This window comes from Lupinus angustifolius, unplaced genomic scaffold (genome assembly GCF_001865875.1).
Source record: "Lupinus angustifolius cultivar Tanjil unplaced genomic scaffold, LupAngTanjil_v1.0 Scaffold_5_131, whole genome shotgun sequence".
Lineage (NCBI taxonomy): Eukaryota > Viridiplantae > Streptophyta > Magnoliopsida > Fabales > Fabaceae > Lupinus > Lupinus angustifolius.
The window spans coordinates 1,757-18,545 of record NW_017717343.1 but is presented as its reverse complement, the minus strand read 5'-3'; the positions used below and the strand labels follow the sequence as shown (position 1 = coordinate 18,545).

The 16,789-nt window shown below is 33.0% G+C and overlaps 1 protein-coding gene and 1 non-coding gene across 2 annotated transcripts; both read left to right on the top strand.

Moving 5' to 3' along the window:
- Positions 1 to 8,215: 8,215 nt before the first annotated feature.
- TRNAD-GUC lies at positions 8,216 to 8,287 on the top strand. The gene has a single exon. It is a non-coding gene; the product is annotated as a tRNA-Asp (tRNA).
- Positions 8,288 to 14,335: 6,048 nt separating this feature from the next.
- On the top strand, positions 14,336 to 15,316 carry LOC109337347 (the record flags this gene model as incomplete). Its single annotated transcript, XM_019574302.1, has 3 exons — positions 14,336 to 14,539; positions 14,645 to 15,018; positions 15,139 to 15,316. Coding segments are annotated over exons 1-3 (756 nt in total), but the record flags the coding sequence as incomplete, so codon positions are not given.
- Positions 15,317 to 16,789: the final 1,473 nt, after the last annotated feature.

Here is a 16,789-nt window from a genome sequence, read left to right as displayed (position 1 = left end):
AGAATTTAATAACCACGTCTTTTAGCAAACGAGAGTAGTTTGCATGTGCACCAAATAAATTTTAATGGAAAGAAGAGTAGTGTCTTTTGGGTGCCCTTCTTTTTTTCATTTATCAACGGTAAGCACCACACTATGTATATGCAGATTGCAGAGTATGTCCCTTTGGCTTTGCTTCTCTTTAGTATACCTTCTCTCCCCATACGAAACCGATACATATTTAGCTTGTAGTTCAATCTGTTGGTTTACCTTAAGACTTCTGATTAAATCTAAATATTATATGTGGTTTAGATCTGTTAAGGTTAAAGCACAATGCGGAAGCACAAGATTGAATCAATTGAGAACAAAAGAGAAGCAAATAAAGGATAAAGAAAATAACACACAAGATTTAACGTGGAAAAACCCCTCAGTGTGAGAGGAAAAAAACCACGGGCGATCAAGAGCAAAATTCCACTATGTAAAAAAGAAGAGTACAAGAAATCCTCTTATAATGATGAGGACAAATGACAATATTTTTTCTCACAAATACTCTCTCAAATGGAACAAGAATTCTCACCAAGAATGCACTCACAATATATGTGTAAATGAAAGAGATGTTGTGTGTTGTGAAGATGATTTTGAAGCTCTCTATATGTGTCCTTTTATAGGCAAGCAAAGTCTTGGTATCTTGGATTCCAAGCATTGGATGCTTGGAAACAAAGCCATAAAAGTGACATAAAATGCCCTTAAAGAGAGCCATAAAATTGTCATAAAATTCTTTTAAGGCATAGTAATGAGAGGCATCTAACAATCTCCACCTTGGCTCGAATTTGATAAGTTGCTCATCGCCAAATAATGCCCCGAAGGGCACTCAAGTGCTGTAGAGACCAACCAAGTCCAAGCAAAGTTGGAACTTGGTATTCGGAAGTGGCTTGGTAAGTATATCTGCTGGATTCTCTGATGTGTGAATCTTTTCCACCATAATTTCACCAATAGCAACAATATCTCGGATAAAGTGACGTTTTATATCAATGTGTTTGGTCTTGTCATGATAACGATTATTCCTGGTCAAATGAATAGCACTTTGACTATCACAAAACACTGTAAGAACACCCTGTATTAGACCAAGTTCATTTACCAAACCTCGGAGCCAAATAGCCTCCTTCACACCCTCCGTTGCTGAAATATATTCTGCTTCAGTCGTAGACAATGCAGCAATGGACTGAAGAGTAGCTTTCCAGCTAATAGCACTATTACAGAGAGTAAAGATGTAACCAGAAAGAGACCTCCTTCTGTCAATATCACCACCATAATCCGAATCAACATAACCTACAACGTCATCAGTTGTAGCCTTGTTTCTGTCAAATACCAAGCCAATACCAGAAGTACCTTTTAGATACCGAAAAATCCATTTTACAGCACTCCAATGATCCTTTCCAGGATTATGCATATATCGACTTACCATGCTAACAGCATATGCTAAATCAGGTCTAGTGCACACCATAGCATACATAAGACTACCAACTGCACTAGCATAAGGAATATGTGACATACGCTCCATCTCTTCCTCTGTATGTGGGCAAAGATCTAAAGATAACTTGAAATGTGCAGCAAGTGGAGTAGAAACAGGTTTACAATTATTCATATTAAACCTTTCAAGCACTCTTTCAATATATTTCTCTTGGGATAAAAACAATTTACCAGCTTGACGATCCCTGTGAATCTCCATACCAAGAATTTTCTTGGCTGCACCTAATTCTTTCATCTCAAACTCATTATTGAGTTGAATTTTCAATTTCCGGATCAAAGACTTGTCACGTGAAGCAATTAGCATATCATCAACATACAGTAACAAGTATATGAATGATTCATTTGGAAATTTCTGGAAATAAATACAGTCATCAAATTGACTCCTGCAATAACCTTGCCCAATCATAAAAGAATCAAACCTCATGTACCATTGTCTGGGAGCTTGCTTAAGGCCATATAATGATTTCTTCAATCGACAGACAAGATGCTCCTTATCAGGAACAATAAATCCTTCAGGTTGTTCCATGTAAATTTCTTCTTCCAGCTCTCCATGTAGAAAAGCTGTCTTTACATCAAGTTGCTCCAACTCCAAATCAAATAAAGCAACAAAAGCAAGCAAAACACGTATAGAAGTATGACGAACAACAGGTGAGAATATCTCATTAAAGTCAATACCTTCCTTTTGATTAAAACCTTTAACAACTAGTCGTGCTTTGCATCTTGGATCTTCAACCCCGGGAATACCGTCTTTCTTCTTATAGATCCATTTACATCGTAATGGTCGTTTGCCTTCGGGAAGCTCTGTCAAAGCCCAAGTACCATTCTTATGAAGACTTTCAATCTCTTCATTCATAGCCACTAGCCACTGTGACGAATCAACACAAGAAACAGCTTCTGTATAGCTGGCAGGTTCAACATCATCATTTACCTCTTGTGCAACTGACAATGCATAAGCAATTAAATTATCACCATCAGTGTATCTAGCTGGCCTTTTAATTAGTCTTCTGGTTCTGTCTCGAGCAATACAATAATCATCTTCTTGCTGATGAATAGGAGAAGTTGTACTGTCATCACAATCAACATAATGATCATCAATGCTAGATTGATTTGTAGAGGAAGATGGAACATCAACATTAGGAACTGTAGGTTTCACTATCAACTCCACCTTCTCGCTAGTACCCTGTAGATTACCTGTACTAGTAGAAGAAGACACAATAGATTGTTTTCCAGAAGATAAAAATGCATCCTCATTAAAAGTCACATCTCTGCTAAGAATTAATTTCCGTGACTTTGCATCAGAATACCATAAGCGATATCCTTTAGACTCAGATGCATAACCAAGAAATATGCACTCAACAGCTCTTGGAGCTAATTTACCATCATTAACATGTGCATAAGCAGGACATCCAAAGATTCTTAAGTTAGAATAATCAACAGGATTACCTGACCAAATTTCTTCTGGGATTTTGAAATCAAGTGCTGAATGTGGAGAACGATTAACCAGGTAACAAGCAGTAGATGCTGCTTCAGCCCAAAATTCACGCCGATGCCATAACCCAGCATTTGAGAGCATACAACGAACTCTCTCAAGTAGAGTCCTGTTCATCCGTTCTGCAACACCATTTTGTTGAGGATTTCTTGGAATAGTTTTGTGTCTAGCAATACCATTTTTTGTGCAGAACTCATTAAAATCACCATTGCAGAACTCTAATCCATTGTCTGTTCTAAGCTTCTTCACTTTCTTCCCTGTCTGGGTTTCAACAAGAGTTTTCCACTTCTTGAAAGTGGAGAAAGTCTCATTTTTATGCTGCAGAAAATAAACCCAAACTTTGCGAGAAAAATCATCAATGATGGTCATCATATAGCGACATCCTCCATGAGAAGGAAATTTAGAAGGCCCCCAAAGGTCAGAATGAATATAATCAAGAATACCTTTGGTACGGTGAGTTGCAGTGGAGAAACTAACCTTTTTCTGTTTCCCAAAAACACAATGTTTACAAAAATCCAATTTACCAATGCCATGTTTACCAAGATGACCTTGTTTGCTTAGAAGGTGCATACCTTTTTCACTCATATGGCCCAGGCGCATGTGCCATAATTTGGTAATGTCATTATCATGCATTGAAGAAGATACAGCTGTTGAACCTGTCACAACAGAACCTTGCAAGACATATAAACTACCAATCCGGTTAGCTTTCAATAATACCATAGCACCTTTCAATACCTTTAGAACTCCACCTTCAGCTGAATACCTACACCCGAGAGACTCTAGGGTGCCAAGAGAAATTAAGTTCCGCTTCAAATCTGGAATATAGCGGACATTAGCCAAGGTTCTGACAACACCGTCATGAGCCTTGATCTGAATAGTACCTATTCCTGCAACTTTGCATTGGGTATCATTGCCCATCAAAACAACACCACTGTCAACATGTTCAAAAGTGGTGAATAAGTCCTTATAAGGACACATATGAAAAGTACATCCAGAATCAAGAATCCATTCTGTTTTACTCCTATTATTATAAGAGACAACAGATAAAAGAATATCACCGTCAGAATTGGCTTCAATATTAGCAGCTTCAGAGGATTGTTGAAATTTTCCCTTATCTTGTTTTTCTTGTTTTTTCTTTAAGATAAAACAATCAGGAATGTCATGCCCCGGTTTCTTGCAATAGCGACAAGTTTTGTTGGATTTGCGACCTCTGGATTTGGATCTGAACTTTTTATAATTGGTACTCCCTTTTTCTTGAGTTCTACCTCGAACACTTAAGCCCTCACCCTTGTCCACAGAATTAACTTCAAGATCAAATTTTTCTTTGGACAATAAATTAGATTTAACATCTTCAAAGGATAAGGTATCATTATTTCCATACAACATGATTTCTTTGAAGTGCTTATAGGTAGAAGGTAAAGAGACAACCAACAAAACAGCTTTGTCTTCATCTTCAATATTAATATCAATATTTTGCATATCCATAATAATAGAATTAAACTCATCAAGATGAGTTTGAATAGGAGTACCTTCAACCATACGAATGGTGTATAACCGTTCTTTGAGACGAAGCTTGTTTGCGAGGCTCTTGGTCATGTATAAAGTTTCTAACTTCAGCCACAAAGCCGCAGCGGTTTCTTCATTGGCAACCTCACGAAGAACCTCCTTCGACAAACAAAGTTGAATTGTTGAAAGCGCCTTTTCATCCAACTCGTCCCATTGATCATCGGTCATGGAAACTGGTTTCTTTGACTTCCCATCTAAAGCTTTCTTTAATCCGCTCTGGATAAGAACGGCCCTCATTTGGACTCGCCAAATAGAAAAGCTAATTTTGCCATCAAACTTCTCAATGTCAAATTTTGCAGACATTTTGAAATTCTCAATTTAGTAAGAGCTCTGATTCCACTTGTTAAGGTTAGAGCACAATGCGGAAGCACAGGATTGAATCAATTGAGAACAAAAGAGAAGCAAGTAAAGGATAAAGAAAATAACACACAAGATTTAACGTGGAAAAACCCCTCAGTGTGAGAGGAAAAAAACCATGGGCGATCAAGAGCAAAATTCCACTATGTAAAAAAGAAGAGTACAAGAAATCCTCTTATAATGATGAGGACAAATGACAATATTTTTTCTCACAAATACTCTCTCAAATGGAACAAGAATTCTCACCAAGAATGCACTCACAATATATGTGTAAATGAAAGAGATGTTGTGTGTTGTGAAGATGATTTTGAAGCTCTCTATATGTGTCCTTTTATAGGCAAGCAAAGTCTTGGTATCTTGGATTCCAAGCATTGGATGCTTGGAAACAAAGCCATAAAAGTGACATAAAATGCCCTTAAAGAGAGCCATAAAATTGTCATAAAATTCTTTTAAGGCATAGTAATGAGAGGCATCTAACAAGATCGGTTTGGATTAACTTTTTATAAAAGATTGGAACACTTTAAAAAATCATAAAGATAACTAAAATATTTTAGGTCTAATACACTTTAAAGTGACAAATTTAAATGTATTTATGTAAATATTATCACAACATTGTCATAATATTGTTTTTTTCTATGAATGTCATAATATGGTTTACACACACTATAAAAATATAAGAGTGTAATCTTCATGCATTGATTAAGATTTATACACGTTTACTATATCATTTACCGTTCAATTGAATTATTATTTTTAAAGTCAATAATGACTAAATGTGAATGACACATGATACAAGGATAGTGTATAAAACGCATACACCAATATTATATACATTTTTCCATATAAAATAATGTCAAAAGTAGACAACTTTTCCTATCACCATATTAATTTAAACAAACAAACAACTATTTTACAAAAATTTTACAGAGAATATATTACTTAGTGTGAGAATATATTACCATCTCTATAGTCTGAAAATTTTACCTACATGTGAGAATATATTACTTTGTAAGTATCTATTTTTAGTCATATTAAATGAACATTACTAAATATAGCATATGACTAATTGATTCTTGAATTTACATTCTCTCTTGTTTCAAAATATTATTGAACTAAAGTGTTAAATATTTAAATGCACAAATTTTATTTGTGCATATCTAATAAGTTAAATTAATACACTCCATTTGAATGAGTCTTAATTTAAATTATAATATAAAACCTAACTATATCATACACGCATCTCCAATCTCCATCACAGTTGTACCAGAAATAAGCAATTTGTACCAACAACAAAAATCTCCATCACAGATATCTATATTTAAAGAGCAATATTTTTGTTTGTCACGTCATTAATACGCTGACATAGTCTCTTAACCAACTTAACATGACAATGAAAAATAATATATAACATATATAGAGGTCCAAATATCAATCCTAACATATATTTTTCCACATTTTACATTTATTCAAAATTTTAACAGATATTTCATTGCCATATTTTAAGTGGAACATGTTGAACCAATTGTACCTAGATCACTAAAAGTGATGAGTAACTACTAAAGTGTATTAAATAATAAAGATTACAACTCTAACACATCAATGAGCCCAAGATCTATGAGGTACTTCTACTTGATGTTTATAATTAATACATATTATAGTAAGATATTCAAGTTTAATATATAACATTAGTCTTTTATCTCTATTTTAATACTAACTTATATAATACTTCATACAATAACATATTTGAAACATTAGAAACACATTTGTCTTAAAGAGTTCAAATATTAATTAAGTAGCATTTATGAGAAGATTTTAGCATATAATGTTTATTCATAACATTAGAGAAGCTATAAGTTAGTTGATGATAATGGACTTTGGGGTGCAATTATTGCCATGATAAACAACAATATAAGTATGCAAGTGTATCATTTTATCTTGTGGGTAAATAATTAATCAATTTTTGGGTGCATGGTTGTCCCTCCTAATAAGTATGTTGAGAAGTAAGTCTCACATCGCATATCTCATTGTCTAGGGAATAATTTAAATATCTGTTGCTCTTATCCTTTCATTGTCAATTAGTTTTAAGATGGAACATTAACATGGTATCAGAGCTAGAGCTCATTTCTTTCCAGTTGTCATGGACCAACAAATGTTCTTTAGTTATGGGTCAAAGGTAACTATTTGACTGGTCCGGCAGACTTATGTGGAGGGGGCATGTTGAGAAGTAAGTCTCACATCGCCTACCTCATTGTCTCGGGATTAAATACCTGTTTCACAAAGTGTTACTCTCAAGAATCAAACTTTTAATATTTTGGTTATCTTAGAGATTTACCCGAGTCTTATATCACTAAACCAACATACTGTTGGCACTTTGTTGCTTTTTGTTTGTTGCCCTTTCTTTTGAAATCATTATTACAGTTTACAAGCAAACAGCTCGGGGAAATTAAGAATTATTAAGTACATGATTTGCATATGGACACAAAATTATATGTTGAAGAAAAATATAATATCCCCATGCACTAACAATTAAGTATAATTAGCTCTAACTTACAATGCATCAAACCCGTCCATTTGTTTGTTTATGCTAAGAAAGATAGTGCTCGTCCTTCACACTATTTGTTATACCACTGTGTGTTAAACATTAAATTTGAGACCTCGTGAAGAATTATATAATTGTATTTTACTATATACATATATATATATATACAAAAAGATGGAGTAAACATATGCATATAAATAAAAGTAAGTGAAGTATTAGGTTCATATTGAAATTGAAACTCTATATAAGCAATAAATGTTGAGCAGTGATGAGAGATTTACGTAGCTTGTGTGACATAATGGATCCAAACTCTATGGTAATAATTAAGTTCAAATAAAAAAACTATGAGAAAACTATATTTATAAACCATGTCCTTGCTTTTAAAAAAAACCTAAAAAAACATATGAGTAAAAATATATTTATCATTAAATAAGAAAGTGGAATACACAATATATAAAGAATCATGTATGACATCAAAAGTGTGTTGGTGTGAGTTGTGAGTACATCGCAATTTGGAAATATCAAAGTAGGTTTTACAACTATTTTCTGTCCCAAATTATATCATGTCCAATGATAATAATAAATATTATGATAATTTATTTAACATGACAGAATTTTATTAGGACACCAGATTGCTCTTTGTTAGTTTTACACTTCCCAGACAAGAAAGCAGTTTGATACATTGTGATGTGCACAATAGCACAAATAGATAGTGTAATAAATAATTAAATAAGAACAAATAGTTTTCTATAATTCAAGTCGTTGTAGTATAGTGGTAAGTATTCCCGCCTGTCACGCGGGTGACCCGGGTTCGATCCCTGGCAACGGCGTTTTTCTTTGGCATTTTTACTGTTTTTTAATACTGTTTTTTAATATTATTCTGTGGACTTTCTCTTTCTTGGGCTATCACATACCAAAAAGTTCTTAAAGTGAGATTGAATTTGAATTTGAGTTTTTGGGTGCATTAACTGTCATTTATTTTACAATATATTTGTTAATAACTATGATTATAGAGAATAAATAACACAACTTTGTTTAATCTTACACAAGATTTCCAAAATATATAATATATTGTGAAGTCGAGTCTAAGTAATATAAAAATAAATATTGTTTGTTATTTCTTTCAGCTCCCCACTCTCTTTCAACTCTACCGGAAATTTTTTATTTCTCTTCCACTTCTATCATTTCGTTCTCTTTCTCCTCTATTTTCATTCTACCAAAAGAAGGCCCAGTGTTTTTTTTGGTTCCACCAGTATATATCCTCAATTACTTCATGGTGGTTTCATAATAATTGTTATACACCAAACCTTTTTACATTGATCAGTTCAGAGTCGTGATATACCAGTAGTTAATCATTACCTAAGTGGAAAGTAGCGGAAACTATAAAATTGTGGTTAGGTTTATATTACATTTAATGTAATTATAAAAATTATGGCCACAATTGTGGTTGTAGTATAATTAAGGAAATTTCAATACGGCAATATTAAGAATTTATGATAACAGTTACACTTATGGAGTTGTATAATTTAAAACACCTAATAATATATTTTTAATGAGTTGATTCTTTCGCTAGTAATGTTGTTTTAACGAATCGAAATTTCACCTTGACTTAGTCATTTCATATCCTTTAAGTTATTCATTCATTATGTTAAATACGGTGTAATGCGTGAGGGATCAATTTAATGTATTCTTGGGACTCAAGTTTTGATACAAGCAAGAATACACTGTGCCAAGACAAATAAAATAGCTTTGAAAGCCGCAACCCCAAATCAAAGTCTTAGAAAAAAAGTATAGACACGTAATGCTAAATTCTTTCCTTGGCAAACACACAATTGAAACGGGTGTAACTTTTATCAATTATGTTCACTTGGTACTAGTGCTAGAATACTACATATCTGCAAATTTAAAATTTACGTCAACTTTTGTTTATATGTTCAACATTTTTGTATTATTACAAATAAATGCTGAATGATTTGTTTGGGTTCATAAATTTAATTCTTTTAATAAATGCTTTATTAGTAAAACTTTGTACATTTTATGATCTGAGTATATGAAGTCATTTTGTTCCTCAAATTTTAATGAAAAAGAATCCATTTTTAGTATGGTTTCGTTTGGTAAAGGACCAAATTTGGTCCTTCACGGTGTACCTCTTATTGGTATAAACATATAGGTTTCAAAGACTCAATATCAATTATACTTCATTCCATATTATTTTTTTGTTTAAGGCAATGTAAAAAAATTAGGAAATTATTAGAGTATTATTGTATTGTATATATTGGAGAACAAATCTACCATGATACATTTTACACATTTAACACATGTTGAATTGTTTTACAACATGTGTTTATTAGCTTATCAGAGAGTTAGTTAGGTTAGTTGCATTGCTTGCTTTACAAGACATTGTATATAAACAACACTCTCTTGTATCATTTCAATTCAATGAGAAAATTTCACAATATTCATTTTATGCTTCCGCATTATTTTCGCAATAGTATAAAACACTTATACTTATTTGAATAGGAAAGTAGAATTAATGAATGATATGTATAATTATTGAACGAGGATAGCATTGGATATTTTTTTACCAAATCTAGAAAAAAGTAATTTTTTCTTTGAAATGGGTTCTGTAGGAAATTGGAATTTATTTATAGGTAGAATGACTTGAGATCCATCATGCACTACTCCCTCCCTATCAGACTTGTGCCCCTGTTGCCAATGCCTTGGTTGGCACCAAAGTTGCAAACTTTTGTGGGAAACATGTCACTGTTGCAACTTCTTGAAGCAACTTAATTGAAGCTTTAGCTCTTTCCCTTGAAATTTGGTGATTTCTATCGCTGCTGGCCAACTACCCTAACCACAATCCCACTGTATAGACAAGCTGTGAGAAGTGGGTTCACACCTGATGCATTGTTCCAGCTCTATGAAAATCATCTACTAAGTTTTTTTTGGGATTATATAGGTTACAAGGTTTCATTTGAAGTCATGTGCGTCAATGTTGGGATTGAAAGTTGTCACTATTAATTAGGGTCACCTAGTGACAGTGATAAAGGAAGATAATCAACTTGTATTATTATCACAAACAACCTGCTTTTCCATGACTTGGTCCGGTTGATGTTCTAAAAATTGCTAACTAACCCATTCGCAAAAACAACCGTGATTTAAAACCATGATGGTGAATGTTCTAATAAACTTGTCATATGGAACTCTACCGAATGTGACCTAGTTATATAATTTTTCATTTTTTCTAAATCCATCTTATCATTTACTAAGTATTCGGAAAGTCTCATAAAATTAAGAGTAAATTATATTTACACTTTCTAAGTTTTAGTGAAATTACACAAATCACCTCTCACTTTTCTACACCTACATTAACCTCCCCTAGTTTGTATACTTTCGTTACCTGCATAAGAAATAAGTGTAATCTTTTAAACAAAAAATGTGATAAATGCAATTAAGTTAAACAAAACGTGATATATTGTCTAGACAAATCCAAATAATATACAAATCAATGTATCTTTATTATTTTTCGTTACATAATGCATCAACATTTCTAAAGAAATATTGTTTAAATCGCTCTTATAATATAGTGTAACAAACCAAAAATAATAAAGAAATATTGACTCATATAAAAACTAGGGGAGATTTGTGTAGGTGTAAAAAAGTGAGGGGTAGTTTGTGTAATTTCACTAAAACTCAGGGGGTATTAGTTTAATTTACTCTAAAATTAATGTTAAAAATAATGAATAAATACCTAAGTGAACTATATATACCTACTACCAGTTATTTAATTTGTGGATGTAATATTGTCATGCGGCCGCAATATTGCGGTTGTGGTAACTGCCGCAATCGCATCACACTGTAATTGTAGTGTGATTCTGAATCACACTGATGCGGCGGTATCGGACCGTAACGTAACTGCGTCGTGCCGCAATGCAACCACATTTGGACCGCATCAAGCCACATCGAATTCAAAAATAGTTTTTTAATCACAAAATAATTCACACTGCAACGGTCGCAATCCGCATCGCAATGACTGCTATGACTGCAATCACAATAACTACAACTGTTGTTACCGCAACCGCAATTTATACCATGTAACTATGAATGGGAGTGCAAGGTATCTGCATCTCTAGCACTGTCTTCCATTATTAGTAATAGCAGCAAAATTAATCAATTTTTATGGTAATATGAGGTAAGTTTGTGCATGTGGTCACATAAAACCTACATCAGAAGTTGGCAAGTGGTCGAAGCCAAACTAATCAATTGGTTGATTCAACTGCCTAACTAAATTTTCTATCTAACTAACTTCAGCCCCAAAGTAACAGAAGTAAAATACTATGAAGTTGAAAGTTAAGAATTGAAGCTCTGCACGAGCTTCATTATTTTCTGTGTCATTCCTTCTTTGTATGTTGACAACCTCTGATGTCAATTTATCAAGTGTGTTTGTGAAGTGTCAATTATTTACCAATGGCAAAAATTTTACCAGCATGTTATATAATAATGACTTCCAGCATTTGCTAATAGGAGAGAAGCACGCAATGCAACTTCTTTAGAATCTGAAAAAATATTGTAGGTAAATTCTCATTCAGAGTAAATAAAAAGGAAATTATTTATAAAATAGATTATTGTAAGAAGTTTAAATATTGGAAATTTTGAAAAAAATTAAAAGTACGAGTGTAAATAAGCATATTTGAGTCTCAATTTTCCAAGAAAGAAGGATCCGCAAATAAATACTCATATTGATATCAGACTTTTTTTTGGCATGATTATCCTTCTCAATAGTTAAATTCATCTACAATTCATTGTGGGTGTGTCAAAATGCCTTATTATGTCAAAAGATGAAAAGATGCTACAATTCTTTCTCTAAACCTAAAAGCAATACAATTGTCTGGTAAGTTCTTCCAACCTGCTTCTGATGAAATAAAGAGTGCATAATATATGAACTGAAACTTTGGCCAACAAGTAAGGAAATTGTTAACATACTAATTTAATGGGTAGTTCATTGTCTGTTAAATTATATATTTTATATTAAATTTATAAATATTTTATTTCCAAATATAACTTAATTATTGAATGACTCAATGATTGATAATATTAAAATAACTATTATGTTAAAGTTTTGAATTTTTAATGTCTCATTTTAAAAATAAAAAATAAAAAATGTGCAAACCAATTTTAACTGATACTATATGATACAATTTAACCAATTTTGACCGATATTTTCTTGTTCTAACCTGTTTAATTGAATGTCTTGTATAGTTATTAGGGGAGAGTGTGAGACGGTTTGGGACGAGTTAATCATGTCCTTCATTTGTCCTTAAATATTGATCGGGTTAGTTTTTGAACTCGAACTTGTCCCTAATTATGATGGAACGCATGAAGGATGAGTCCAAAATAAGACGGGTCAAGATAGGGACGATGAGTCCGGGTTGGAAAAGGACAAAATGACAAACGTATATTTTTTTCTCAAATCTTTAGGCATGCACTATCAAAATTATCACAATATATATATATATATATAAATTCAACTAAAACTTGCATCCCACATATATTAGTATCTAAACTACAAACCGTAAATTGCATCATTCAAACTAAAAACTATCACAATCACGTGACTAAAAATTATAGAATATATTGAAATTTTCAGAACAATTTAAACTGTCAATATGATAAAAAAAAGTAAGGAATAAAGATTATATGATAAGTCGTGTGGATATGTTGTGTGGGCTTGTAGATATTTGAGTTATTGGGCTAAACATAATGAGTATTAGTAGGTACTTATTCAAAAATTCTTGATATATAACTATAAGGGACGGGCCGGGTGACCCAAACATAGACCCAAACCCGTCATTTTTTGATGATGGGTCTGTCTCTTTTAATCAAGTCTGTCCTTTTTTATTTATTTGGACGGGTCAGACTCGTCCCCAAGTTATCAGGTCGAGACAGGTCTACGAGTCAGGCTGAGTCTTGCTCACCCCTAATAGTTACTATAACATATCCTTATGCGAACTAAGAGTGACAAATGTAGATGTTAATGGATGGAAAATCATTCATTAATCCTTATAAATTCATTTAACCATATTTTAAGTTATTTAATCCATCCTTATCCAAACTTTATGAATGGATTTTATCCAATACATCCATGACTCAATTTTCATTAGTTTGAATGAATATTCAATTCATTTGATTTTTTTTATTTGAACTAAAATCATTATTGAATAAAATTATTATTTTAAAAACTACTATTTTGATAAAAACGTTTTTTTTAAAATCACCTTTTAAAAAACATTTTGAAACCATTTAAAAACACTTTTTTTAAAAAGTGATTTTTTAACTTAAAAAAATTACAATATGCTACAAAAATGTGACGTTTAAGGTTTTACGTGTAAAGTTTTTAGCAAATACTTATAATATAGTGCTCATGAAATGCTACCTCTTGTGAAAAGCAAAGAGCCGAACCTTCCAAAACTTGTTGCAATCAAAATAGATCCATTGAAAGTATTAAAATTGTTTTATAAATTTCAGTTTTGTTAATTAAGTAGTTAGTAGTTTTGGTTACTATAAATGGACTTGCCATTTATAGATTGTAACTAACACACATTTTTCATTCTTAAATCAAGTCAATTAATTTCTCTCTTAATCTTTCTTCAATCATTCCTCTTTGTTCTAACAAAAATAAGACCTTTAGCAAAATTTGATGGTCACTATGTGAGCTTGTGTAGTTTTGATCCATTCTGGATGGAACTTAAGTCTGATGGAATTTGTTAAGATTATGTGTCTAGTGAAAAACATTTTACTTTCTAATCAATATATAAGAGCATAGGTTCAAGATCAATAAAGAAACCTTCATCAAAATTCAGAAGATTAAGAAAAGCACCATGGGGCTGAGTGGAACAAACTTTCGAGCAAACCTCCCAATTCTTGATGGCAAGAATTGGAAACGATGGAAGGTACAAATGAAAGCAATTATGGGGTACCAAGATGTTGATAATATTTTAGAACAAGGTTATCCCACCATTGATGAAAGAACAACGAATGAACAAAGAAGAGCATACAAGGCGAACAATAAGAAGGATTGCAAGGTAATGTTCCTCTTGCATTAGTGAGTGGATGAAGCACACTTCGAAAAAATCTCTGGTGTAGCGAACTCAAAGGAAGCATGGTTGATTCTTGAAGCCTGCATCCAGGGATATGAAAAATTGAAGAAAGTAAGATTGCAAACTCTTACGAGACAATACGAGTTGATGCAAATGGAGGCAAATGAGAAGGTTGGTCATTTCTTCAACAGAATTGTCACACATATGAATGCCATGAAGGCTTATGGAGAGAAGATCACTAATCAATCAGTATCTGAAAAGATATTACGCACACTCACCCCTAACTTTGACCACATTGTAGTGGTAATAGAGGAATCTAAGAATTTAGAAATGTTGAAGATAGAAGATCTTCAAGGATCACTTGAGGCATATGAGCAGAGACTCAATGAAAGATCAAATCACATGCAGAAGGAATTATGGAGGAAAGAATGGATTTCGAGGAAAGGGCAGGGGGAGTTTCAGAGGTGCAAGTCACAAAATTTTCCAAAATAGAGATAAGAAAGGTTTGGTCGTGACAAGCCAAATAGCTCAGTAAGAAGAGGTGGTCTAAATCATTAGCGTGGAGGATGGAAAATAATTTATAGAAAGAAGACCAGGTGCTTCAATTGTGACAAGATTGACTATTTTACAACTGAATGCAAATCACCATCTACACAAGATGACAATAAAAGCAAACAACATAGTGAAGCACATATGGCTAAAGAAGAGATTGAGGCAGGAAATGATGAGCAACCACTCTTGCTCATGATGGTCACCAATCAGGTTAGTAAGAATAATGAAATTTTGTATGTTGATTATGGTTTCTCGAACCATATGACTGGACATGGAAATTGGTTAGTTAATTGTGATGAGAAAAGGAAAAGCAGTGTTAGATTTGTTGATAACAGGGTGATCCAAGTTGAGGGCACATGTGATGTCTTGATAAAAAAGAAGGATGGAAATCAAACATTGATCACTGATGTACTCTATGAACCAAATATGAAAAGTAACATGATTAGTATGGGACAACTACTGGAGAAATAATTCTCAATGGAATTGCTCACTAGAGCATTGGAGATCTGTGATCAGAGAAAAAGGCTAGTCATGAAAGCAACCATGGTATCAAATAGAACCTTTCAGATAAGCCTAGCAAATGTGGAGTCTCAATGTCGATCTGCCATGGTTGGTGAAGATTCTTGGTTGTGACACTTGATATTTGGTCACCTGAACTTCAGAGATTTGAGCTTACTCAGATCCAAAGATATAATCATAAGTCTGCCTTCAATACAAATTCCAAAGAAGGTGTGTGAAAGTTGTTTCATCAACAAGAAACCTAGGAATTCATTTAGCAGCCACACTACCTCTAGAGCCAAGGATCTTCTACACATTGTCTACTCAAATGTGTTGGGCCATTTTGATGTTCCATTACTAGGAGGCAACAAATACTTTGTAACATTTGTAGATGAATTAAGCATAAAATTATGGACCTATCTCATCAAATTCAAAAGTGAAGCTCTATTAATCTTCAAGGAGTTTAAGAGATTGTTTGAGAAGCAATCATGCAAGAATATCAAGATTCTTAGAACAAATGGAGGTGGTGAGTTTATATCAGGAGCATTTTCAAAATTCTGCAAGGATCAAGGTATTATGTATGAGGTAACTCCCCCCTAATACACCTCAACACAATGGCATTGCAGAGAGGAGAAACAAGACAATACTCAACATGATTAGGAGTGTTGAAGACAAAAAATATATTGCATAGCTTATAGGGTGAGGCTGCTACGACACTTGTATTTTTTCTCAACAGATGTCGAACAAAGAAACTAGACTAAGTGGTACCTGAAGAAGCATGGTCTAGAATAAAGCCCTCAGTAATACATCTAAGGGTGTTTGGTTCACTTTACTACATTCACATTCCAGACCAAAGAAGAAATAAGATTGACAACAAGAGTGAACCTGTAATCCATACTGGCTACAACCCTACTGGCTCATACAAATTATACAATCCTACAAACAATCAAGTTATTTTAGTTGAGATGTGCATATTGAAGAAGGTGAATCATGGAAGTGGTCTAAAGACAAAATCACCCATGTAACTGATAAGTGCAAAAAGTACACTTTTCACCATCATTTTATGGCACTTGTCCTATACAACTTGTAGAAAACCAACTTAAATTAACACTTTTTAGGTGAATTTTGTATGATTGAATAAATTAGTTCTTTATTAATTCTTTTCCAAGTTTTCTTTGAGTTTTG